This window comes from Arvicanthis niloticus, chromosome 24, assembly GCF_011762505.2.
Source record: "Arvicanthis niloticus isolate mArvNil1 chromosome 24, mArvNil1.pat.X, whole genome shotgun sequence".
Classification (NCBI taxonomy): domain Eukaryota; kingdom Metazoa; phylum Chordata; class Mammalia; order Rodentia; family Muridae; genus Arvicanthis; species Arvicanthis niloticus.
This window is the reverse complement of record NC_133432.1, coordinates 29324118-29350095: the sequence shown is the minus strand read 5'-3', so window position 1 is coordinate 29350095 and position 25978 is coordinate 29324118. Positions and strand designations below refer to the sequence as shown.

Here is a 25978-nt window from a genome sequence, read left to right as displayed (position 1 = left end):
ATAACTCTTCATAACTTCTTCAAGCAGAATATGGCTAGTGAGATATTTCTGAAGGAGGGTCAGGGAAGGTAGGGAAAATAGGGAGTTGGGTGGCCTTAAGAAAGCCACCCCAACAATTGATTTAGTTTCTGATGTCTGTGTCCTGACTGGATCTGGTTAAAAGTCTAAGACATCAGTAATTCAAGCAGGTCAGTTCAGCATGTCTGACAATGAGAGTCACCAAAGCTGTATATTCTGTAATATAGAAATCTCAAAATCTTAGTATCATCAAGATAACTTTTTTGTTTGGTTCTCTGGGATCCAGTTCTTGGGGGGGGGGGGGGGTCTCCCTCTATGAAATCTGATTCATATTACTCTGGGAGGTGTCTAGACTCTGATTACCGTTTCTAAAAATGCAAAGACAAAACCTTCCTCCCAAATCAGCATCTCTTTGAGCCAGTAACCAGAAAAACGTTTATAGTGACCTCTTTCCTAGAGGAATAGTATAACCACAAAACTCAAAATCACACTCATCTTGAAAGTTAAAACAATCCAAAACAAATGAAGTAAACTAAAATACTGTATGTGCCTATTATTAGGCCTTTTCTATTGTGCCAAGCAGGATAATAACCCAAAATTCCCGTGGATTCCACATTAGACAGAATTTGAGTATCCTGCAAGGCGTATTAGAGCAACATATCTTTATACCATCTTCAAAGTGCTTGATTCACATGTCTATCTATACCTGCGTATAAGCAGGCAGTTAGTCAAACCAGAATTTGAACCCAAAATTCTCATGGAGCCCACATTAGACAGATTTGAGCATCCTGTAAGACCCATTAGAACAATATATCTTTACACCATCTTTACAGCAATTAATTCAAACTTTCACTAATACCAGTCTATAAGAAGCAGGTAGTTTTTACTTGTTAAGCTCTGTCTAGAGCAGCCATCTTGTTATACCACCTATCTGTTTAGCTCTCTGCCTGGAGCCACAGACATTTATACTTAATAGCGGTTATAATATCTATCATTTGAGCTCTCTATCTGGAGCCAGAGACATTATTAATTAATACCTGAGCATAGCAGGTAATCATCACTGCTCGCTCTACTTGGAATCAGTGACTAATTTTCCCTATTCTAGTTCCAAACCACAGGCGAAATTCCCCACGTGAGTCAGGCAAAATCTGTATTTAAATCTTTCTTAAAAGCAAATAATTCCAATTTTATAAGTTCACGGTTCAATCAATCTGCCCCCAAGAAGTAGACAGCTTTCATTCTCCTCTGACTCAGAGCAGCCTGCAGTCCCCACAGCAGGGTCCCTCAGAACCTTCTTTGTTTGAAGATTCCTGCACTTGAGTCCATGTGACCCTTCTGAGAGTTAACCAGCTAATCACTTAAAAAATATAAAACTCTAACTCTCAGGCTAATACTCTTATATTTCTAGTGGATTCTTGCCCAACACCTTAGTTCATCACCTGTTGCAGGAGATATTAAAAATGAACTGCAAGTTTCAACACTATACCCAGCTACTTTCTGCCCGGCTAGCCCCAGTCTGCAGTTTTCATTTCTCTGGTTCTCCTGCCTCAGAGCCACCTGTACCTTCTCAGCTGTCCACCCCTGTGTTTGGCAGTCCCAAATCCCAGTAACCCAGTAAATCAAAACTCTATATGCTTATAATTAATGTCAGATTTATATATTAGTAAATTCTCAATTCACAAGATGTCCATACAATAAATTCAGGGCCAATTGATGATACAAGCTGCCTACCTAGACTCAACAAGTTACCCCAATTATTCTATCTCTATATGATATTATAGCTACTTGTGGCTGTTGAAAGCCACGCAGAATCTGAATTGTCCTGTTTATCTTCCATTTTTCTTTCCTCACCTGTGTCACATCTTGTCTCTCCAAATCTTAGCTCCATCTGCCTTTTCCCTTTCCAATCACAGGCTACTTGTTGTATTGATATTTAAAATAATTGGAGAGGGAAAATCCTGCTACACTTTAGTTTGTAGTTTTAATTATTTACCAAATTGACATTGAAAAAACTTCCTTCAATACGTATGTTACCGCTCCAAACTCCTATTTTTCTTCATTTTTCAGGTACTGAGAACTGAACATATAGACTTAAACATCATAAGTGGGTAAGCTCTCCCATCTACCACCAAGCTTCAGGTTTTCACCCATCACTCCAGCTCATGTGATGCTGTTTAGGAAAGTGTACACATTAAGCCTTTGGAAATAGACTCCACTAATATTGGATGGTAACAAGGTTCAGAAGACCCTTGGGAGGATTTCTAGGATCTTCTGTCCTCAAGGAGTTGATTAGAGACTTCCATTTGCATAAAAGCAAGAATGGCTGATTAGGGAAAAAACATACTCCCAAAAAAGGAGGAGGGCTGGAGGAAAGAGATGAGATGGAAAACCATTCTGCTATAAAGAACCCAGTCTCTTCCTTCTCATGACACCCATCATGGTTTATCTTAATGGGGTTCTTGGTGAAACCCATTGGATCCTCACACTTACTGGCAAGTACTTTGCCAACTGAGCCATTCCCCCAACTCTGTGTAGTCTTTTCTATACATCATCTCTTTGCTATAGACAGAGGAGAATTGAGACATTTTCTCTCCCTATATCTGGGCAAAACTATGAAGATACTGTTTCCTTTTCCAGGGTCAGTCTCAGTCTGTGGCAGCAGTGAGCAATGACCCTCCCTGAGTTTTCTTTACAGTAATGCAGAGTAACTTCAATGACAAGTGTCCCTGTGTGCATCAATACATTTGTCCATTGCTACCACTCTACAGCTCAGCTGGACACTGCTCAACTAAACTCCATGTATATTCTCCCTCTACAACCCAAGATAAAAGAGTGGATGCTCTCTGGAACATTCTAACTCCATTTCAGAGGCCCAGAGAATAACAATCACTGATATGAACAATGTATCTAAGGCTTAAGCTGGTGAGTCAAACCCTAGACACATGCTTTCAGCTTTCACCTCACAATCCAGGTTTTATTACTACGCCATAAAAGAAACAGGAGACACCAGAACTTGTGAAATGTTTAAATAACTTTAAACTTTTTAAAGTAAAAATTGCATAAACACAACCATAAGATAATGAATAGAAAAGTTAAATACAAAGTATCACATGTAAAATAGGTTATTTTATAACTGTGGGTATCAACCCTAAATACCAAATCTCCAACTTCCACAGTGGGAATGTTAATCTAATGAGGAAAAAAAAAATCTCAATTTCATCTTAATATATACCAAAAAATTTTAAGAATAAAAATTTAAATTGAATAGAACTTTTGAGGAAAAAAAAAAACCACAATTCAATAGATGGGATTTAGATGGGGTTTGTATTCAGTGAGACCTGAGATAAAAATGGACATTTGCCATTATAGTTACTTCAAATCAACTTCCAAAACTAAGGCAGGTCTGGGAAAGAATGAGTCTTTAAATGATCATGGTGCTTTTCTTAACAGTCCTGGAGTCCAGTCAGTAGTTTGGCCACAGTTCTACATCCTGTACAAGTCCAGTAGAGTACAGTGGTTCAGAACAGCACTGATCTGTGCAACTCATTTTCATTTCATATACTATTTCCAAGAATAAAACAAAACAAAAAACCACAACCACTACCCCCAGCTTTAACTGAAGAGCATCCAACTCCAGCACTGGAGATGCCAGTGAACAGCGTCTGCCTCTTCCTGCTCATGTCCCCCCTCATCTTCAGCAGGGAATGGTACTGGGATGGACATTCCTTTAGGAAACAGACAGTTCTAACAAAGGAAAATGATAATGGTCAAGGTTTGCAGTGAGTCAAGAAAAATAATCACTGTGGTGGGGTCAGAAAGACAAAAACAAAACAAAAACAGAAAAAAAAAACAAATAAAACAACAACAACAAAAAAAACAAAAACAGGACCAAAAACACAAACAAAAAAAGTAAGAAAGAGCAAAACCAAAACCACAAACAAAACAACAAACAACGAAAAATGAAGAACACAAACAAAAAACAAAAAAACAAAAACAAAACCACAAACATAAAAGCAACAAAAAACAAAACCATAAACACAAACAAAACAACTTAGAATAAAAACAAAACCAAATCAAAACTACAACAAAAAACAAAAAACAAAACCTAAACAATAAACAAACAAAAATACAAACAAAAACAGAAACAAAAAACAAAACAACAAAAAACAAAACCCCAAACCCAAACAAAAAGCAATAACTAAAAACAAAATAAACAAAAACCAAAACTCAAACTAGAAAACAAAAATCAAAAAACAAAACCAAAAACACAAAAACACAAAAACAAAAAAAGCAAACACAAATAAAAAAAAACACAACACAACAAAACAAAATAAAACAAAAAACAGCAATTCATGGACTAAATCCAGCATTAAAACAGAATTTCTTGAACTCGTGGTCTCCTGTGGGTTGGACAGCAGCAGTGTCTAAGCCTGCAGTACTTGCATGCATCCTAGAGGTGGCATTAGGGCAGCAGTCGGACATCCCAAGTTAGGACTATTTGAGGTATATTAGAAACATAGATAGAAAAGTGCAGGGACGACTGGTGACCACAGCAGTCAGGTGGGTGTTGGTACAGTAAGTGACTTACCATCCTCTTCCTGAAGATGGGCATGTGCTGCTGAGAGAAGGTGACAGGTTGGTCTCTAGCGATGTAATCTGCATATTTACAGGCGAACATCCCACAGTCACTCCCATTCAGTTGCTGAGGAATCTCCTCTGATGTCACGCTGTATTGCTTCCACTCCAAAGGGTCCAGCTTGATGTTCCTTCGTGTCTTGCTCTCATTTTGTAAATATTGGAAGATGGTCTCACAGATTGTCTTCCGTCTGTCCCATGGAATCGAGGTATACGATACTTCGTTTTCTCAAATCGGTCACCACCAGGCTGCAATGTACCCTTCGGTGAATAGACACCAAGTTCTTCGTCAAAGAGATTGATTCTTAGAGTCCATCTTTTCACAGAAGTGTAACCGCTCTGCTTTAGCTTGGGGTAAAAGAAAGTGCCAAACACATGAAGAGCTGGGTAGCCTTGGTTTTCATTTCTCTCAACCAGAAGGTTCATGTAGAAGTTGATGACCTCATTACTGAGCCACTGACGGTTCTTGAGGGTCTGGATATCTCCTCGGGTGATTTGCAATTTGAATCCCCTACTTAGGATTTCCTCTTGGGGTCCTGGACCCAGCGCACGCTTAATTTCCTTCTCCATGTCCTCTGTAACATGAAAATTTTGATCTACTTCTCTGCCCTTTTCGTGGTTTGTGAGAGGCTTTTTCTCTGCCGCAAGTACTGCCATCTTGTTGGGGAGTAACCTATTGCCTCCGCCACTATCCAGGATGCTTAGAGCTGGTGTTCCCGGTAAGTCAGGCTCCAAGCTGTTTCCCCTTCCTCCATGGTGTACACCACCTTTCTTTTGTGTAACGGATTTCTCCTCTGAACACCTCCCCTCTCTCTCTGGATCTCTCTTCCGTGATAACCTTCCGTGCTTTTTTTTGGGGGGGGGTGACTTTTTTCGTTTTCCTCCGTGAAGGAATAGGGGTGCTTGCGACCCTTGCGACCATCAGCAGGCTTCCTCCGGGGTTGCAGCCTGCTCTGGAGGACCTTTAGTGCACTCTAGGGGTTTTAGTTGTCTTGGACTCTCTTCCTGGGGTTTCTGTACCTGACCCTTGCCCGGCTGGTCTCTCTGAAGCTCTAGGTCTTGATGCTCCCAAGGGGTCTTCTTCCAAGCCTTGCCGGGTTCTTTAAATACCATCTCTGTTCCATCCCGGCATTTCCTTTTTGGACTTTGTCTCAAAGCTTCAGACTCTGTCTCTGTCCCACTTCCATCCTGGTTATTTTCGTTTTCGAGCTTTTCCTGAAGCTTCGGGCGTCATCTCCACCCGAGGCTGTTTAGATTGCCACATGGAGAACTTGCTTGGTAGTCAGATGTCAGCAGTTCTCCAGGGTCCATTCTGGGAAACTCTGAGGAGTTCTGAGATACTTCCTCAGAAGTATCCTTCTAGGGCGCTTTAACCAGCTACCCGAAACTTCAAAATCGGACTAATCGTCCTAGTTAATCACTATTACGACACCAGGTCTAAACCTAGCCGCTAACACCTCGGAAGCAACCTCACGAATGATGGCTAAACTCATGGGGTTGCCCCTAGCCTTCAAGGTTCCAAGCTGATTATGATGTCACCTGAAAGAACGCAAATCAAGGTTTCTGGATGGTGGAAGCCCTCCCCAACCCGAACTGGGTCCGGAGTGCTCCCTTGCCTGAGTGGGAAGTGTCAACGAATTGTTACGTATCTCAGTTCCCTTCGGCAGAGCACAGGGTTACCTAAATCATCTCAACATAGATCAGCTGGTCCTGACTAGTGCATTTGTCTTTTAGGAAACTGTCCCATCAGGGTCAATTATAGAAAACAGAATATGAGTGACCTTTAAAATATCTTCTCTCAATGTGCTTGCTAATTATAAAGAATAAATAGAATTTTACAGTTATAAAACCCAGTAGGTACTGTTGTGTGACAAAACTTTTTTCTTTCCTAGATAAGGACCCAGGGCAGACCAAAATGCACATACCTTCAAAGTCCTAGTTGTTGAACCAATAAGTTTTATTGGGGTTATTTATAGGCATATGGGTGAGGGGTTGCTTACAGGAGCAGAAATGACTCAATGACAGCTGAGTCACCAAAGCCCACCCAGCATGGATGACAGCTCAAAACGCTGGGACCCTGGAGAAACTGCACAGCCTGTAGATGGCTTGACAGGCTGGAGAATGTCCTTTCCAGGTGCTTCAGTTGGTCTTAACTTCTTCCAGACAGCTTGTATGAGGTTGGGTCTTTGGAGAGTCTTCTTGCTGGTCAGCTTACTTTCATCTGAGAGGGACTCTCAGTTTTTATTGCTCTCTGGCAGCCAAGGAGCCTAGTGAATCTGATCAGTTTCAGGGACCATTTTGAGCCGTTTTGAGTTGCATTCCCTCCTGGGGAGCTTCCCTTCAGGGGGAATGAAGGGTGGAATGGTTCAGTGTTTCAATATTGGAGGAAATTTGCAGAACTGGTACCAGTTCACCAAGGGTCAGTACATTGCCCTAAGAGAATAAATAAAATCTCACCATTGTCAGTAGGACACATCTTTCTATACATCACTACTTCAGTTACAATCCTAGCAATAACACAAGCCCTGAACTCCTCCCTAGAAACCAATAGGAAGAATTCAATTGTAGCTGCAGTTACAGAGGTGTGTGTTTTCAGTGTGTCCTGAGGTCTGGACTCCAGCCACGATTAAACAGCAAGCACTTTAACCACTGATCCATCTCTGGCTCCTTGAGCAGCTCTTTGACCTATTTTCAAACGTATAGAGATGCTTTTTCAAAAATATGAGAAAAAGACTTGAGACATATATTGTTTGTTTGTTTGTTTTTCCACTGAAAATATTAACAAATTGTGCAAGTATATGTATGTATACCAATGTTTTACTGTAAGGAAAAAAAATGTAATTTTTTTTCTGTAAAAGGTTTGAATTTCTTGTGATTGTAATTTCCCCAGGGGTCATTTTCTTTGTACCAAGCTTCTTTCTCTTCTTTCTAATTACACCTTGGAGGGATTTGTTTCCATACCAAGAAAAAAAAATCTCAAATTGCCACATTGCTCTTATATTGCAGACTAACACAGCGGAGCCACCTTTGTGACGGTGAACATTATATTTAGAGGATAAATTTATTGTGCTAGGCTTGTAAAAACAAAATTGCCAGTAGGAATTAACTCAGAGTCTCACACAGGCTTTACCAATGAGCTATTTTCCTAATGAATCCATGTTTCTTGGATGTTTTTTTCTAGAAAAAATGCCCTGTCTCTGCTGCTTTCTTTTGGGCGAAACATTGTAACTCCTTATTTACTCTCTAGTGGCTATATAAATGCTCCTTCTTTCCTCTGATTGCATTTGGAAGGCTGTATTTTCTAAGAGTTTTTCTATTTTCTCTAAATTTTCGAATAATTGGCATATGTGGCAGTAGCACTATTTTCCTAAAATTATTTCTTTAAAAAAAAAAGCACAGGGTTTTATTTCTAGGCCATTGGGCAGGGTTCTGCAGGCTCTCAGAGGGCAAGGAGCAGGCTCTCAGAGGTCGAGGCTTCCACTTTACTTGCCAGCGATGAGTGGGTTCCACAGCACCACGATGACTGAGTCCCCATGCAGTAACATCTTGGAGATGTAGCGGTCCTTGTTGACAGGCTTGGACTTCTTCTTGCCCTTGCCGCTCTTGATTAGTATTAAGTTAATTTAGTGTGACACTCCTTTCTTCATTTTGCTTTAATTTTGTTTTGTTTTCCTGGATGCAAGCCAGAGACACATACGCTAGGCAAGTTTTCCACAGTTGAATACAAAGATACTCTTGTATCCTTTCTGGGCTTTCCAGTCTTTCACTCAGCTTCAGGAAAAGCCTGACCACCCATGATCAGCCCACGTTCTTTCATAGTTCTTTCATAAGAGCCGACTGAGGCACCAAGGGAGGTGGAAGGTCTGCAGTGTGTATTCCAGGTCTGTCCGTTTTCTGGCCACTGTGATACAACACCAAAGAGAAACAAGGTATAGTTTGCGGGAATGCCATTTACTATGGGAGATATGGTAACAGCACCTGCTCAAGCCAGGGGCTTCTCCTCCTCATCCTTCCCTAAAAGCACCATATGTCAGCACAGGGCTGACCACAGCTTCTCTTCTCAGCCCCAACGTTCCTCTCAGTCATGTCCCCAACTCCCAACCCAAATAAAAATCTGCTGTCCCTCCCGAGTCTGGTCTAGGAAGGAAGGCGTCCTCTGAAGGGCAGACCCAGTCATCCAGGCAAGTTCTCCCACATCCCTGCTCAGGACCAGGAGCAAAGGGAGAGACTGCAGCAGGTACAGGTGGGGCTTCTGCATGAGGCCTCTCTGAACCCCACACCAGTTCATTCAGCACAGCAGAGCGGTTAATCTGAGTAAGACGCCCAGTGTGTTGTGGAATGAGCCAGTGCTCCCGACTCCTCAGTGTGATGCGATGGGACTTCTGGAATCCAAAAGAAACAGACAAAAGCTGTGAAGATGAGAGGGACGTGCTGGGTGGAATTGGGGGTGGCTATGATCAAGATATATACATGTATAAAACTGTCAAAAATAAAGTGTTTGTAGAGGGCAGACTACTGGTAATAAACGTGTAGGAACTGGATTTCTTGATCCTTGGATGAGAGAACTGGAGCCCCATATTGGGCACAGGACTTAAAGAACTACACACTCTTTTCATGTCATCCAACTCCTCCTATTTATATGTCCGCCAGCCTCAGGCACTAGTGCTTTCTCATGGAGGAAGCGCCCCCTGCAAGGATGGAATGAAGCAGAGGGCAGACAGAGTATCCTGGTGTCCAGGGAGTGTAGCTGCTGGCTGTGGCCTACTGGAGTGTCACATGAGCTTAGCAGTCATGCTGACTTCTGTTCATAAGCTGGTCCTGGGCAGCTTGCTGAGCAGGAAGCCATTTTATTCCTGTGCCAAGGGCTACATTTGAGCTCCTGAGATGCTAAGTAAGGGTTCACACCCTGCCTGCAGACCTGCCTGAACCCATTGCCCTTGCCTCAGACCCCTCTGCAAATACAGTGATTTCTGAGTCCATTTCATCATTAGGTAAGCAGGGCCCTGCTTTTAGAAGCACAGCTCTCAGAATCTGAACAAGGAGCCCCCTGCTGGAGGATCAATGAATGCATGACCAAAGATTTGCAGAGTCCGGGTAGTTTCTAATGCACTTGTTCTTGGAGAACACAGGGATGCTGGCTGGAACTTTATTTGCCTCCGAGGGCTTTCCAGTGGGGGCTTTAACTGACAGGCACTCTGAAGTGTTTGAGGAATGTTGGCCATATCCTGTACCCTTAGTCAGTAGCAGTGTAACGTGTCAGCAGAGGACATTTAGGGTGGCCTATTGCTGTTCCCATGGTTCAGTGAGCCTTACTAATGCGCACCTGCCCAGTGTGTGCCTCCCTGGAGTGCACTTGTTCCTCTGTGTACCTGCTCCAGGACACTCCAGCTGCTGGGAGCCGACCTTTAGCAGAAAGCGGCTAGAAAGCAGCTATCCACATGCTAGCCACGCCTCCAAGGCTTATGTCATATCCACGTGCCTACAAGGGGCATGGTAAAAGTGTATAAATACCCCAGATTTCCCTTCAATAAAAAAAGTAAGCTGCTGGTGTCTGTGATCTATTAACAAGTGCAGAATTCTGTCATTCCTCTACAAAGAAATATGCACAAAGGTCTTCATGTTTGTAGTAGCAGCCTTTACTAAAAATGAGTGAAATGACATGGGCTTATATAGCAAAACCATAATGCTCCAGCAGACTTTCAAGAGCTTTAAAGACAATAAAAAGTGTGGTCAATTCTGCCACTTGGGCTCTGGCCCCATAGAAAGGCCATTGTCCATTCTTAGTGAGTAGACAAAAAACAGAATGCAAAGCTTCATTGGCACCCAACCTCCTCTTTCACTCAGGGTCTCCTCTGGATCCCTGAGACACCTCCTTCCACTTCTTGCCTCTAGAACCCACAGTTCTCAACATGAAGCAATGTCCCCTCACCCTTCCAGCACGATTCTGCATGATCTTCACAAACTGACACCAATGCTTTGCCTCAGCAGCCCCCTCTGGGCGACCTTGATGACTTCGTGTCCCAATTTCCACAACCAACAGGTCACCTCCTCATTCTTCCTCAGTCTAATGGAAGCTCCAGGGCCTCTTGTCTCTGCTCCTTGGCATGTTCTCATTGTCTGAAGTGCTTCAGAAGTTAACTCTGGCAAAGCAAGTACACAAATGCATTACCAACCACAACAAATTAGCTGGGCTCTCAAGGCCTCACTTCCTTCTTTAAAATGAACAACCAGGCTTGCCTGAAGTCCTAGCTTCTTGAAAAGCTAAGGCGAGCTTCACAGAAACCCAGAAGTTTAAGACCAGCACAGGAAAGAAAGTGGGACTCCATCAGTGGCACTGTCAGGACCATGAAGACACACTATTCTGGATGATTTAATATGAGTTCTCATGGAGGGGGTGCAAAGGCAGGCATGTCTGAACTGTGGCACGGGAGGAGGTACCTATTAGTGATCTCTTAGGAAGTTAGCCACAGGTAGCCATCAGGAAATAGGAAGGACGTTAGTAGTCATGGAAGGCTATGGGCAGTCAGCGAGCCAGGAAGGCTACAGTCAGGTGTGTGGGGAGCAGGGAGGAACAGCAGAAGCTGATCCCTGTCCCACTGGCCCAGATGGCACCCCACCAGTGGAGAGGCAGCTAAGGCTGCTTTCTTCTAGGGCAACTCTTTGGACAGTAGGTCTCTAAGTAAGTAAAGCTCTTTAGGACCCTGAGGTCAGGTTAGAGGCGAGGCTTATGCTCAACAACACACTTTATAGACCAGGCTGGCCTCAAACCTGTAAAAGCCTGTATAGACCAGGCTGGCCTCAAACCTGTAAGAGCCTGCCTCTACTTCTCAAATGCTGGGATTAAAGTTGTACACCACTATGACGGGCTAAGATTCTCATCTTTTTGTTATGATTCTAGCTTTCTTAGGCGGTGGTGGTGGCAGAGAGAGGTGGATCACTGTACATTTGAGGCTAGCCCAGTCTACAGACCAAGTTCCTGGAAAGCCAAGGCTAAACAAAGAGGACCCCTTTCCAGAAATGAAATAACCAAAACAAAATATTTTGTCTTTTAGTAGCGAGAGACATGATTTGCTTAGTCCTACTGTCTGTAGAATTTTGATAAGGAAGGCCAGTTGGGTTTTATTGAAGAGTTTTAGACTGATTGTATTTCAGCTTTGATTGTGTGTCTTTCTCAAGATAAGTAGAACCATAAATGTGCTCCAGGAAATTATTTTACTATCAAGTGTTTGTGGACTGTTGTTTATGCTACACGGTTGGTTACAGACTGAGATGGTGGTGAAATTTCTCTCCAAGGCCGGCGCCTCCATCTTGATGAGGTCAGTCAGCAGCCAAGATGGCTGCCATCCATATGTCACCTTCCACGCTGCTTTCCAAAGTCGGCTCTTTTCAGCTTTTTGCGGAAAATCCGTGCTTATGATGTGTCTTTTCTTTTATTCAATTTTTTTGTTGTTTTTGTTTTGTTTGTTTGTTTGTTTGTTTTTTGAGACAGGGTTTCTCTGGCTGTCCTGGAACTCACTCTGTAGACCAGGCTGGCCTTGAACTCAGAAATCCACCTGCCTCTGCCTCCCAAGTCCTGGGATTAAATGTGTGAGAGAGGCTTGACTGGTTCTCTTTAGCCATCTTCTCAATGTGACTGGCTATCTATTCTATTTGTAACCACCTATGAAGGTGACTAATGCCCAACCCTATCCTGCAGAGTTACTGATTCTTTGATCAGTTATCAGTCCCCCCCCCCCATTCCTGATCTAACATGCTCTCAGACCCCAGGTGTGCCCCTGCTTGCCTCGCTAAACTGTGGACTGCATAAACTCAGTAACTCCAGCCAGCCGGAGCTGGAGATAGGCAGACAAGGTGGTGGTCGATGCTCAGAGATCACAGCTGACCTGTTCTCCATAGTCAGTTCAAGGGCAGGGCTGGGTTATTTAGAGAGATGGATCCTGTCTTGATAGAAAGAGAACAGCTATATAGAAACAAATAACAATCAAACTTGGGACAAACCAACACACACACACACACACACACACACACACACACACACACACACCCCGCGTTTGGATGCTCTCCCTCCCCCTGATTGTGCTTCCCTTCCTCTGATTGTGGCTGTTCCTTGACCTATTCGTTAGTCAGGTACTTTCACTTAGAGACCGATGTCGCCTGCTTCCAGGGCTCCCTCCTTCCCTCCCTCTCTCCCTCCCTCGCTCCCTGACCCACTTTCGGTTTCGGGTGCCTGAGGCGGTCGCCCCCGTTCGCTGTGTTCGCGCGGGACGACGGGGACCGTTTGTGTCACTCGGGAGAAGCAGTGGGTCCTCTGCTCCGTCGTGCGTGGGTGAGTGTCCCCCTGCGCTAGGGAGGACCCTAGTCGGAGGGAGGGATTGCGGCAGCGGCGGCCGCGAGCGATCTGTTCCGGCTCGCTTGGTCGATGAGACCGTTCTCTGGCAACACCTAGTGGTGACAAGTTTCTGCAGCCTTCTCGCTCCAGAAAGTTTCCACTCAAGTTCTGTAATTAAATAACTTCCTCCTCTGTGTCTGTGCTGGGGGCGTAGCTTAAACAGAAGGGGCGGGGCCCTGGGCGGACAGGGCGTGGTCTGGGTTCCTTGAGTGACCATTGAAGAGCCCGAGGGGGCGTGGTCAGGTCTGTGGGAGTGGTTTCAATGGGATGAGGGTGGGGTCTTACGATGTGGGCGGTGGAGTCTGAAATGTGGGCGTGGCAAGACAAGTGGTTGGGCGTTTTAAGTAGACTGAGTGCTGGGGGCGTGGCGCCGGGTTGACTGACAGCTGCATGTGCGGATTGTTTGACAGCCACAGTTTTTTGACAGAGAAGTGTTCTCATGCTGAGGGAGGGGCCGATGATGACTGGGGGCGTGGCCACGGGTTGACTGACAGCCGCGTTTTCACCCTCGTGAACCGCAGGTGGGGGGGGTGGTTGTGGCTGGCGGTTTTTCGTTCCTCATGAGGGCGTTTCCGGGGTCTTCCCCAGCCCTGTGACATCACCGGGACGGGAGGGGGCGGAGGGGTCACGGGGGTCATTCGGGGCACCGAGCTGTCAATCAGGACGGCAGAGCCCGCCCCCGAGCTTGAACTCGGTGGTGGGCGGAGCTTGGGCGCTGACTGACGTGAGGTAACAGTGACGTCTATGGTCGAGTGACAGGTGCAGATGGCGTAACCTTTGACCTCTTCCATCTTCCCATGGTGCCTGGGACCAAGGTTTGTGAGGGCGGGGCTGAGGGTGACTGACACGCGAGGGCAGGACTTCCGGTGCGCGGCCGGAAGAGGCGCGGCCTGGGCCAGAGCCGGAAAGCTGCGGGGACGCGGTGGTTCCTGTCGTGGCCGCGGGCTGCGCGTCTTCTACCCCGCGTCTTCTCCGCGACCCCGCCGGCGTCATGTGCGACCCCGGCGACGTCACCCGCGGCCCCGCCCCCAGCCTGGCGCTGGCCCCGCCCGCGCCGCTCCTGCGCGGCTTCCGCGTGATCCTGGCCAGCGCGTCGCCGCGGCGGAGGGAGATCTTCGGGCTCACGGTGAGGGAGCCGGGCCTCCGCGGGGTCACTTCCGGGTTACGGGGCGGGGCTTTCTGTGACTGAGGGGTGTGGGCGTGCCCTCGTGTGACCGAGTGTAGCCCAAGCTATCCCACGCCTGGCTGCACATAGCCCAGGCTATCCCCACTACCCCCTCCACGCCTGCATACACCTGGCCATACTCTGTGTCTCTTCACCTAGCCCAGGCTACCCCATGTCTTTCTCCACTTGTCACAGGCTGTCCCAGGTCTGCGGACCCTGGGTCTTTTCCCTTTGTAGCAAAGGCTATCCCTTGTGTCTCTCCTTGAAGCCCAGGCTGTCCCACCCTTCACTCCATAGGACAGCCTGGGCTACAGGGAGGGAGAAACGACAAAGCCTGGGGTAATGTGGATTGAGATGTCAGCCTGAGAGATGTGGGTAGCCTAGGCAATGAGCAGAGCAACCAAGAGGTGAGACAGCCTAGGCTACAGGGAGAAAGAAATGGGGCAGCCTTGGCTACACAGAGGAAAACACAGAACAAGTTGCCAGGGTGGTCCAGCAAGCGTCTCCCTGTAGCCCAGGCTTTCCTACGTCCCATACAAGTAGCCAAGACTATGCCAGGTCCTGCTTGTTCCCTCTATCCCTGACACATAACCCGAGGATTTCCCCCCTCTCCACGTAGCCCAGGCTGCCCAACAGCTTCCTCTGAGACTGTCTTGCTCCATCCCATGAGTAGGCCAGGCTGACCCATGCCCCTGTCACAGCACAGCCTGTACCATGTCCCATTTCCCCACCCCAGCACATAGCCTAGGCTACCTCGGATGTCTCTCCACACATCCCCAGCTGTCGTGCAAGCTTCTCCACGTAGCCCAGGCTGGCCCACATCAGCCTTGCACAGAACCCAGTATAGACAGTGCTGTCCCAAGTCACTCTAATCGTATCCCAGGCTGACCCAGGTTTCTCTCAAGATACCCCCCGGGCTGTCCTGCTAGCTTCCTTGTAGCCCAGGCTGCCCCATAGCATCCTCCATTAGCACAGGCTACCCTACGTCTCAACCAGCATGGCCCCAGCTGTCCCAGGTCTCTGTGCTTGTAGCCCAGGCTGTGACACTTCTCCAATCCCTGTAGCCCAGGCTGTCCCAGTTCTTCACACATGGCGATGGTTTGTGGGCCTCTCCTGCGGATGATTGACAGGCAGTGAGAGGCAGGACAGCCCAGGCCATCCTACACTTTAATCTACATAGCCCAGGATAACCCTCATTCATCTCCACCTACCCCAGGCTGTCCTACCCATCTGTCCACGTAGCCCAGGGTCTCCCATGTTTTCTTCGTGGAGTTCAGGCTGTCCCCGGAGTTTAATCCCAACTCAGCCCAGGCTATCCCACGTCTCCATCCATGTACCCCAGGCTTGTCCCACATAAGAAGTCAGGCTCACATTGTTTCTCTCTCCACATACCCCAGGCTTCCCCACTCCTCCCTCCCCATAGCCCAGGTTACCTTGCCAATATATTTACATGTATATAGACACGTAGCCCAGGCTGTCCCCAGTTTAATCTTTACTCAGCCCAGGCTATCCCACATAGCAAAGTCAGGCCCATGTCTCTTTTAATGTAGCCCAGGCTACCCAGCCTCCCTCTCCCTACCCCCCTTCTCTCTCTCTATCACACACACCCCACAGACAGCCCAGGCTGTCACAACCCATCAGGCACCGACCGGGCCCTGCCCCACTCCCCAGGGCGTGTCCTTCGAGGTCATCCCACCTGCCTTCGAGGAGTCACTCAGCAAGGCCGCGCTGCCCCGGGCCCAGGACTACGCGCGCGAGACAGCGAGGGGCAAAGCGCTGGAGGTGGCGGCCCGGGTCTTCCAGGTCTGGGGCGGGGCCAGGTTTAAAAATGATTGCATTCTTTTTATTTAACTGAATAACTACTATGGAGCTGATCAAGCAGAGAGAGGGCAGGGTCTTGGGGGTCATGGCTCTGTTGGGGGCGGTGCTTCAATGTGAGGGGTGGGGTCCAGGTTGATGGGCGGGGCTGCAGGAGGCGGGGCTTAAAATAATTATGTTTTTATTTAAATGAGCAATTATTATGAAGTTGACCAAGAAACGTGAGCAGGAAGAGGGGGGGTGGCAGGGTTAACACAGGAAGTGACATCATCCCTGGACCCACCCCCCAGGATGACCCCGAGACCCCATACGTCGTCATCGGCGCTGACACTGTCGTGGTGAGTCAACCCCTGCACGCAGTAGGCCTGACCCCAGCACGCAGTAGGCCAGGGCACGAAATAGGCCCGCAATCCCCCCGCCCCCCTACAGGCCGTGGACGGGCTGATCCTGGAGAAGCCGGCTGACCAGGAGGACGCAGTACGGATGCTACGCAGGTGGGCAGGGCCTACTGGGGGCGGGTTTGGGGCGGGGCCGACCCCTGACCCCCTCACTGACCTCGGCCCGTCCCCCAGGCTGAGTGGAAAGGAGCATGGCGTCATCACAGGTGTTGCCATTGTTGTCCGGCGCCATGGTGCAGGTGGGTGGGGATTCCGGATCATGAGAGGTCAGGGGTCGCGCACATGATGTCCTCCGGTGGGTGGGGTTAGAGGTCACGATGATTCCCAGTGACCCCACCCACCCCAGGCTGACCACACCCACAGGCCCTACCCAGGAAGTGCTCGCCTTCCACGAGGAGACGCGAGTGACGTTCTCCCCGCTGTCAGACGACCTCGTGCGCGAGTACGTGGAGACCGGCGAGCCCATGTGAGCCCCGGCCCCGCCCCTGACCATGGCCATGACCAAACCCACGACCACCCCCATAACCCCTGACCAGGATCCAGCCCAGCTACACCCATGACCTTTGACCCCAGTCCTGACCCTTGATCTGATCCTGCCCGTGACCCCATGACCACAACTGTGATACCCTGACCCTGCCCACGACTCCATGACCCCTGTCCATGACCTAACCCATGACCTTTGACCTCAGCCGTGACCCCCTGCCCTCCACACCCCGCCCCCAGGGACAAGGCCGGGGCATATGCGCTGCAGGCCCGGGGCGCAGTGCTGGCTGAGCGTGTGTGTGGTGACGTCCTCAACGTAGTCGGGTTCCCGCTCAACCGTGTGTGTCGCGAGCTTACGAGGCTGCTGCTGGGGCCGGGACAGGAAGTGACATCGGCGGGGATGGGAAGTGATGTCAACAGAAGAAGTGATATCACTGCAGGCAGGGGTGATGTTGGAGATAGGACATGACATCGCCGGAGAAGAGAGTGATCGCGTCGTGGACAGGAAGTGACATCACTGGATGGGAAGTGACATCGTAAGTGCAGAGCAGGAAGCATCGATGACACAGGAAATGCTGTCACAGGTGACCCCAGCCTGGGGTCAGGTCTCAGGAGCAGGCCTCAGGTGGACACGCCCCCTGCTGTGATGTCACTTCTTATTCCCGTTTCCCTGTTCCTTATGGACAGGGTCAGGCCTGGGTACCCGGGAGGGGTCGGGGATCAGGGGTCACAGCCTGTGTGACCTGCACGTGTCCCCGCCCCTGGGGTCACAGGTCAGAGATGCTCAATAAAGACAATAAAGGGTCGGGACACCCCGTGTATTAGTTAGGGTTCTCTCCATGTGACCCTGGCAAGTGAGCGGCAGTGACCGGAGCCCAGCGGATCCGCCGCAGACCGGCGCAGACCGGCCGTGAGCATCAGTCGGCAGAAAGTGAACACGAACGCGACAGCGCGAGCGCTGCTGGGGCTGTGGGTGTGACCCCCCCGCCCCCGTTTAGTCTTTAGGAGCCAGCGTTTGAGCACGAGGTGCACGTTCAGCAATTCCTTGTCCCGCCGGGTTGTAAGACATCACAGCTTTATGTTCAGTACCAAGTTCTGTACCAAGTGATGTCAGGGTGTTTCCAGTACAGGCCGGCCCTGGTCGGTCCTGACGACCTTAGGTGATCCCATGGTGTTGAAGGATTGGGAGCAACGATCAGTTACATTTCTAGAGGCTTCTGTGTGAAGAAGCAAAGAGGAAGCCTGAGCAAGTGTCACTACAGACGTGTGAATATCTCAGCTTTCCAGATCCTGCATAACGAGTGACATCCAGACTGGGCGCGAGGCCTCTCGGGCCGACGCCGAGATGGAGACTGGAGAGAGTGTGGGACAGTCGCTGTGCTAGATTGCCAGGACCCCAAGAAGATGCCATAACAAATCTGTATCAGATGTCCAGCCCGAGCTGCTGCTCTGGTTCGGGGGTCAGGGTCTAGCAAGAGAGAGAGTGGGGGCGAAGAATGGAGACAAGACAGAGGTTCTGATGGAGTCTCTTGTCTGCTTTATTGAAGGGACGTCCGTGGTCTTTATACACTAGAGTGGATATCACATGCACCGTGCGCCTTGCAGCCCGGGGCACTAAACAGCAAGAAGATATGTGGGAAAAGCAAGATGTTATCAGGGTGTGCTCAGCTGTTGTAATCAAGACTCTGGTTGGGGTATATGGCTCAAGATGGCTGCAAAGCTGATATCCGCCTTCCGTCAGCTCCCCACAGGTCCCATTTTTTAATTTTTTTTTTCAAAAGGGAAGGCTGGGAAAACTTACAGAAACTGTGCCTGCCTTAAGTTGGAACAAAGGACCCCAGCCTCCCTTTCCCGTCTTTGGATACTCAACAGCCATTGGTTGAGCTCCTGTCTTAGGATGGTGAGGCCTCCCTTTTTAGGGGCAAGGGTCTCTGTATGTTCACTTACCTGTCATTGACTATCCAGATTAGCGCATAAGTTAGGGGTTAATCCTCATTTGTCTTGATGACAGAGGTTTCAGAGTCCCCTACTTCCAGCCTGTAATAACGGACCTGTATGGGTTTCATTTGAATAGCATCTATCCGTTGTTGTACAAAAGCCATCAGTCAGTTGAACATCATGAACCCGGAGACAAGAGCCTTAACAATGCCTGAATGGTTGGTGCAAAAGCAACACTCTTAAGGGTACCCCACTAAGTCATAAGTTGGGGAACCAAGAGCCCAATAGAGCCACCCAGGAGGTACGGGTGGTGATGACTCCTTTCACATTGAAAACTTCCCAAGTCAGATTTGTTGGTTGATCTGTTCCAATTTGAAGGCCTTCATGTTTTCTGCAAAGAAAAAAAATACGCTCCTCAGGGGGTTTCTCCTCCCTGGATTTGTTATTGTTGTCTATTTGTTTAATCAGTCTCTCTGGCAGCCAGTGTGCAGCATCTGCACTTTGGGAACATATGCAGACAGAACCACTTCCCAAGATAAGCACTGGATCTGGCCCATTCCAGGTTCCAATTAATGGGTCTTTCCAGCGAACTGTTGTAAAAATTTTTTTGATACCAGGATGCCAGAATCTATCTGTAGCGGATTTTCCTTCAGACTTCGTTAGGGCTGCACATAATCAATCCCAACTAGGATATCATATCTCGGCCCCAGAGATTAATGGGGAGGCCTGAGATGACAGGGTTCTATATTTCCTGTATTTCCTTCTTTATTTTTCCACATCAGCACCTTAGAGCTTTGTTGTGGGTTTTGACTTTGTCCAATACCCCTTAAATTGTTTAAGGTTGGGGTCAGAGGCCAGGTGGCAGGCCAATCGATTTGTTTTAGGATAGTCACATCAGCTCCTGTGTCAACCAAGCCTTGGAATGCCTTTCCATCCAGCCATAGTGTCACCATAGGTTTTTATTTAACTATAGGCTGTACCCACTATGCATCAGAGGAACCAAAGCCTTGATCCCCTCTTTTAGGATTCTTATATTTGTGATTAGTAGGGTACAATGGAAGTAACAGTAGTTGAGCTATCCTCTTTCCTGTAGGAATGGTGACTATATTCTGAATTGCCGTGGACATTATTTTAATCTCACCCTGATAATCATTAGGTCTATTACTCCAGGAAAAATTTGTAGTTCCTGCATAGTAGTACTGCTTCTTCCCACTATCAGGCCAAACACATTTGGATAGAGTGGTCCAAACACTCCGGTGGGTAAGGCCTGAAGTCCCATTTCTGGGGTCAATACTGTGTGGGTAGCAGAACTGAGGTCCAGTCCTGTGATTCCTGGTGTTGCTCGACTAAGTTCTGAAAGGGATTGTTGTTTGCTGGTATGAAACATAAGCTTGTTTTGGCTTGTGTTGGTTCAGGGCCTGGAGCTGGGCCCTGTTCTCATTTCCCTGATTATGGGAAAGGGTGTTTCCTTGACTGTTATCTCTTTTGGACCTACATTCACTAGCCCAATGCCTTCCATGTTTGCAAAGTGGACAGAGCCCAGGTTGTTTTCTGGGCTGTCTCTGGCTTTACTCATTTTCTGCCTTGCAATCTTTGCAAAGTGTCTAGGCTTGCCACATTTAAAACATGCCTTTCTGTCTCTATTTGCCAAAAAATCTCTTACTGATTTTCCTTGCATGGCAGCTGCCATAGCTAAGCCCTGTTGGTAGGAGGGTCCTATGTCAGAACAGAGTCTGATATACCCTGTAAGGTCTGTCTTTTTCCTGTAAGGTCTAATGGCCACTTGGCAGGCAGGACTGGCATTTTCATATGCAAGTTGTTTCACATAATTTACACCTGCCTCTGCATTACCAAAAGTCCTCCTTGCTGTTGTCGTTAATCGATGAACAAAATCAGAAAATCGTTCATCAGGCCCTTGTCTGACTGCTGTCAAAGATGCACCAGGGTCTCCCTTTGCTGGGAGTTTATGCCAAGCCTTCAAGGCTGCATTTTGAATTTGAGCATATAAACCTGGATCATATTGTATTTGGTTATCACTAGAAGCAAATTGCCCTTCTCCTACTAAGGCATCAAAGGACGAACCATTGCCTGCCGGAATGTTTCTCCTAGCTGTTTCTTTACAATTCTCATGATACTCTGATTTCCAAATAAGATAGTCTCCACCACTAAGAACTGCTCTCACTAACGTATTCCAACCACTATGAGTCAGCCACTCCTCTGCAGCAGACTCTAAAATTGCAAGAATAAAGGGACAAGTGGCACTGTATTGTGACACTGCATCTTTTAATTGTTTAATAATTTGAAAATTAAACCCTGTGTGATGTCTCCAAGCAACCCCTTGAGCATCTCTGGTCTCTGATACAGGGAAAGCCTCAGCGTCTTCCTCCTCTGGGTGATCTGTGACTAAACAAAAGCTAGAGTCTGTGGACTCTGGGTTGAGGAACCTGAGAACCCGGGGGATTTTCCTTGCCCTCTCAAGACCTCTTCCCTGTCTTTAATTTTTGTAGCTGATTAATTAACTCCTGATATTCTTCTTCTAACTCTATTTGTTGTTTAAGAATAGAGATTTTGTCCTGTAACTCCTTTCTGGGATCTACAACCACCTTTTTATTTTGAACATGAAAGACAGCATTCAAACAACGAAACAAAAGCAGACAATTAACACACATGAGCAGCAAACAACAAAACAAAAACAGAGAGTTGAGTTCAGTCTGACTTATTTCTTGCCCCATTTTCATTATCATGACTTACCTTTCTCAAGGCAGCAGATTCCTGCAGCAATCACCTTTGTTTCACTTCTGAATTGTCAGTCTACCCTTCTTCCAGTAACATCCCTCACTGGGTCTCTCGTTCTCGCTGCCTCTTGTTGAGTGCCAAAATGTTCCAGCCCAAGCTGCTGCTCCAGTCCACGGGTCAGGGTCTAGCAAGAGAGAGAGAGAGTGGGGATGAAGGGGAAGAGACTCGAAGAATGGAGACGAGACAGCTCTTGTCTCCTTTATTGAAGGGAAATCTGGGGTATTTATACATTAGTCATGGATATTGTAAAGCTCAACCAAAAGGACCTCATGATCCGTGGAGAACTGCAGACTCAACCCAAATCACTCATGAGAAACATGGCTTGATGCAATAGCAAGAGGTTTACTCAAAACTAGCATGCTAGGGCCTCCTTCACTTCTAGCCCATGTAGGGGTAGAGGAAACCAGCAGCCCAGCAACGAGTTCTTACAGCTTATATAGGAAGAATCCACAAACCAGGTGGAGTTAGGGAAGAGGGGGAAGGAGGGAAGATGTGTTTGGTCTCAAACCCTTAAGATGGATGGCGAGTCACTTTATAATTGGCTATTTCAGACTAGCTACACTCTATCATGAGCTCCGGTTCAAAGTGAGTCAGGCTTATCTCAAGCCCATAGCGTCCTGGCACCATTTGTCTCAGGGCTGCTAGTTAGGGCCATCTATTCGAGTGGTCAGCTAATTTCCTGGTACTGAGGCACCACAGTGTTTGACTTACTGATTTTTATGTCTTTGCTTTTAAGAGTAGGGTTCAAGGGGTCAACTTAGATTTTTCTATTTTTAATTCCCCAATTTTTTTCCTTTTATGTAAGTTTCTAATCTTAGAACTGTTGTGGTGAATCTCTGACCCAAACACATCCAGTCAAGGAAAACACAACTCAATATTTATGATTATAAACTGCAAGCCTTGGATTGGGCAGATTTACCATTGTACTACTCTATTCCCCAGCTATGAGATCCCTTAAAACCTGCAGTTTTCTAAGCCATGTTTTCCTCCTCCTTGTCCTTCCACCAACGGGTCCAACGGCTCCTTAGAACCTTTATTTGTAGTATCACTAGATTCATCTGCAAGCCCCTGTGACATATAGACTGATATTGTTGTCTGAGTATCAATATTTGTACTGTGTTCACCCTTTCTGTGACAAAAGCTACTGATTGATTTAGGACGCAGGGTCCTAGAGTGAGTAATAGGAGGAGAACAAGGAGGGGCCCTATCAGGGAGGATACCAACGAACGTGGTAAACCATGGGGATTGGCTATGCCAGTTTTTAAGTCCTTAACATTTTTTTTTTTTTTTTTTTTTTTTTTTTTTGCCCAAACCACTTCCTCATGAGCAAGAGGGCAATAAAACATTTGTTAGGCTCAAGTTGCTAATTTTCTCTCTCAGGCAGGGAAGCCAATAAGGTCTTTTTTTTTTTTTTTTAAACTCAGGCTGACATTTGTTCTCAGGAAGAAGGAAGTCTTGGCTCCCCGCATCTCTTTTCTTTCTTTCTTTCTTTCTTTCTTTCTTTCTTTCTTTCTTTTTTTTTTTTTTTAAACAATTTTTAAAGGGACTGGTCTGAGAAAGCAGACATTTGCAAATCTCATTGATAAATAACCGGGCATTGACCAGAGGTGGGAAGATTGACCTGATCCTCCCATTATCATTAGAAATGGTGTCTTTTTGGGGAGGAGAGGGTTAAATATCTCGTGGGCTTTGTAGGATATCAAGGGTCCTAGACAACCTCTTAGGGACACAAGAAATTATCACCAACCTCTATGCAATCAGTTTTGCTTCACGGGGGACTCAGATGTGGACAATTTGGGTCCTCCCCCTGCAGTACCTCGTCACACACCCCTTGCAGGTACTCACACTGTATTCATGTCATGTAAACCAGCATTCTCCACAAAAACTGCTGGGCTCTAACTTATGCCTGCTAGTCTGAGGCCACTTAAATGTTATTAAAGAGTTTGTTATTAGGTGTAAAAAAGGTTTTCTATGAAAGCTATCTAAAGAAAAGGTACAAAGAAAACTTCTATTTTATTTGAGAAAAGGAAAAAAGTTCCATTTTATATTCTAAGTAAAAAAAGACAAAAAGTTCTGTTTTATTTCTCCATTATATTTGCCCTCTTATCCTTTTGTCCTCAGTTTTCATATATTTTTTAGTGTATGATCACATGTTACAAAGTTCATTACAAGTTTATACCAAAAATTAAATTGAGATAAAGGTTTATAATGTTAAATGTTTATATACATATTTGTTGAAAGTGATTGTGTGGCTAACCTTATCTATTACCTGTGTAGCTCCACAGGTTTACTCAGGGTTTAGAACTATAACTGGGTTATCAATGAAGACTTGTGTAGATGAGCCCGGACAATATTTTATTTTCTGTCCTAACACCTATGGTAAAATTTTAGTTCCTTTTTATTGATCTTTGGCAAATTGTTTTATAACCTCCTAGAATGTGCTCTGAGTGGAAAGAAGTCTGGTTATTATCTAAAAACAGGGCTGGAGTGATGGCTCAGTGGTTAAGAGCACTGATTGCTCTTCCAGAGGTTCTGAGTTCAATTCCCAGCAACCACATGGTGGCTCACAACCATCTGTAATGAGATCCAGTGCCCTCTTCTGGTGTGTGCCTGAACACAGCTGCAGTGTACTCATATAAATAAAAATAAATAAATCTTTAAAAAAACAATTAACTGATGTTATTTGAGAGACTGACAAAATTCTTATTACACTCAGAAAAAAAGGCCTAGTAATAGTCTTGTTATAAAAGAGCTTAATAATCATAGATATAATTTAAAAAATTTTTTTTGAAGATCATTGATTTTAAAAGTCATCTATCTGTCTATATAACATCACCACAAGACAGTGCATCTTCATGGATCTATGTTTAATAATAATAGCCTGAGACAACAATTTGATATTTTTAAAGAGTGTATAAGTTACAAAATTTGTTTTTAGTATTCTCAATTTTTTTTCATAATACTGTTACTACTTGAGGACTTATATCTAATCAATTATGGTAAGTAGATGTTACTCATTATCTATTTTAGAAAATTAAAATATGTATATGTGATTTGACACCTTTTTAGGCTTTCTAGTTACAATTACTTTAACAACAAACACAATTAAAATTTTAATTATTTATTGCCTATATTATCTTTTTATACTTGGTATTCCTTATATTAAAATAAACAAAACAGACTGTTACAGTCAGACATTTGAGATGTTCTGTTGACAATTTGGTATTACCCATGTTACTGAAATTCCTTGTAATTCTCAAAGACAAGGTATTGTAAAACAGATATTGTGAAACTTTAAAATAGTATCTTCATGACTCTCTGAGTGTGAGAGAAGTAGCTGCTGGTGCTTCTGCCCTGGTTTTACTAAGAACTCTAAAAAATTGACTTTTAAAAACAAAAGAGAGAGTTATACTCCCAGGAGTCTCCCACAAATACTCTCGCTCATGCCTTGTTCATTCTCAGTTTTCTAAATCTGGATGCTCATGGCAAACCTGCTGCTGATTGCCTTTGACATGCTAAGACCAATAAGAATTATGCCACAGTTATGTGAAAGGACCATCTTACCCTTAAATAAAATGGCCTGGACCCAGTACTCATATGGGGCCAAGGATTTATATGCCTGTTTGATACCAAAGAAAACACAGCTAAATGGCTGCCAAAAAGATTAATGAAATAAATAGATACCCCACAAAGTCAGGCCCAATTATAAATGAGATGAATAATAATTGACATCCAGGGAAGAGAAATCTCCCTGAGATTTCCCTTCTTTTTACTTTCCAGGTAAAAATGAATCAACTGTGGTGTTTGCTGTTGGAAGTTCTAATCTTGATGCTGGCCTTCGGACTTACACTATCCAGACCTTCAATGGGCCAGTGAGAAGGACATCAAACAGCTAGAGATTGACATCACTAATCTGAAGAAATCCCTGGTTTTGCTGTCTGAAGTGATCTTAAAAAATTGCAAAGGACTTTATTGGGCTTGATTTACTCTCTTGCAACAGAAAAGACTGTGTACAGCTCTAGACTATGTACAGTCCTTAAGAAGAATGTTGCTTTTACATAGACAGGACAGGGATGGTTAAAGAGAGCATGAAAAAGGTCAGAGAAGGTGTTGAGAAAAGACAGAGAGAGAGAGAGAGAGAGAGAGAGAGAGAGAGAGAGAGACTACAAGAATTGGTTTTCAACCTCTCCATGGTTGTCGACCCTACTTCCTACAATTTGGGGACCATTAATTGGGTTACTTCTGCTTATTTCTTTTGGTTTCTGGACACTGAATAGGCTTACTAATTTTTTGAAACAACAGATAGATGATTTGATAGCAAAACCTGTTCAGATACAT

At 46.0% G+C, this 25978-nt stretch overlaps 1 protein-coding gene, 1 long non-coding RNA gene and 1 pseudogene across 6 annotated transcripts; 1 reads left to right on the top strand and 2 right to left on the bottom strand.

Moving 5' to 3' along the window:
- Positions 1 to 4480: 4480 nt before the first annotated feature.
- Positions 4481 to 6013, bottom strand: LOC143438255 (sentrin-specific protease 2 pseudogene; annotated as a pseudogene).
- A 4254-nt stretch (positions 6014 to 10267) lies between these two features.
- On the bottom strand, positions 10268 to 13007 carry LOC143438008 (uncharacterized). 2 transcript variants are annotated; one of them, XR_013107112.1, is made up of 3 exons: positions 12865 to 13005; positions 12437 to 12594; positions 10268 to 10793 (listed from the first exon to the last, which is right to left on the bottom strand). It is a non-coding gene; the product is annotated as an uncharacterized LOC143438008 (long non-coding RNA). The 2 variants fall into 2 exon arrangements; XR_013107113.1 differs by lacking the exon at positions 12437 to 12594 and having other exon boundaries at positions 12865 to 13007.
- On the top strand, positions 12850 to 19282 carry LOC143438007 (putative bifunctional dTTP/UTP pyrophosphatase/methyltransferase protein). Of its 4 annotated transcripts, none has more exons than XM_076923424.1 (8): positions 12850 to 12979; positions 13802 to 14168; positions 15822 to 16010; positions 16316 to 16363; positions 16455 to 16519; positions 16598 to 16662; positions 16787 to 16889; positions 17147 to 19282. In XM_076923424.1, the coding sequence occupies exons 2-8, from the start codon at positions 14034 to 14036 to the stop codon at positions 17373 to 17375; spliced, it is 834 nt and encodes a 277-aa protein (XP_076779539.1). In that variant the 5' UTR covers positions 12850 to 12979; positions 13802 to 14033; the 3' UTR covers positions 17376 to 19282. The 4 variants fall into 4 exon arrangements, with proteins under 4 accessions (XP_076779539.1, XP_076779540.1, XP_076779542.1 ...); XM_076923425.1 differs by having other exon boundaries at positions 12866 to 12979; positions 13858 to 14168; XM_076923427.1 differs by lacking the exon at positions 12850 to 12979 and having other exon boundaries at positions 15879 to 16010.
- Positions 19283 to 25978: the final 6696 nt, after the last annotated feature.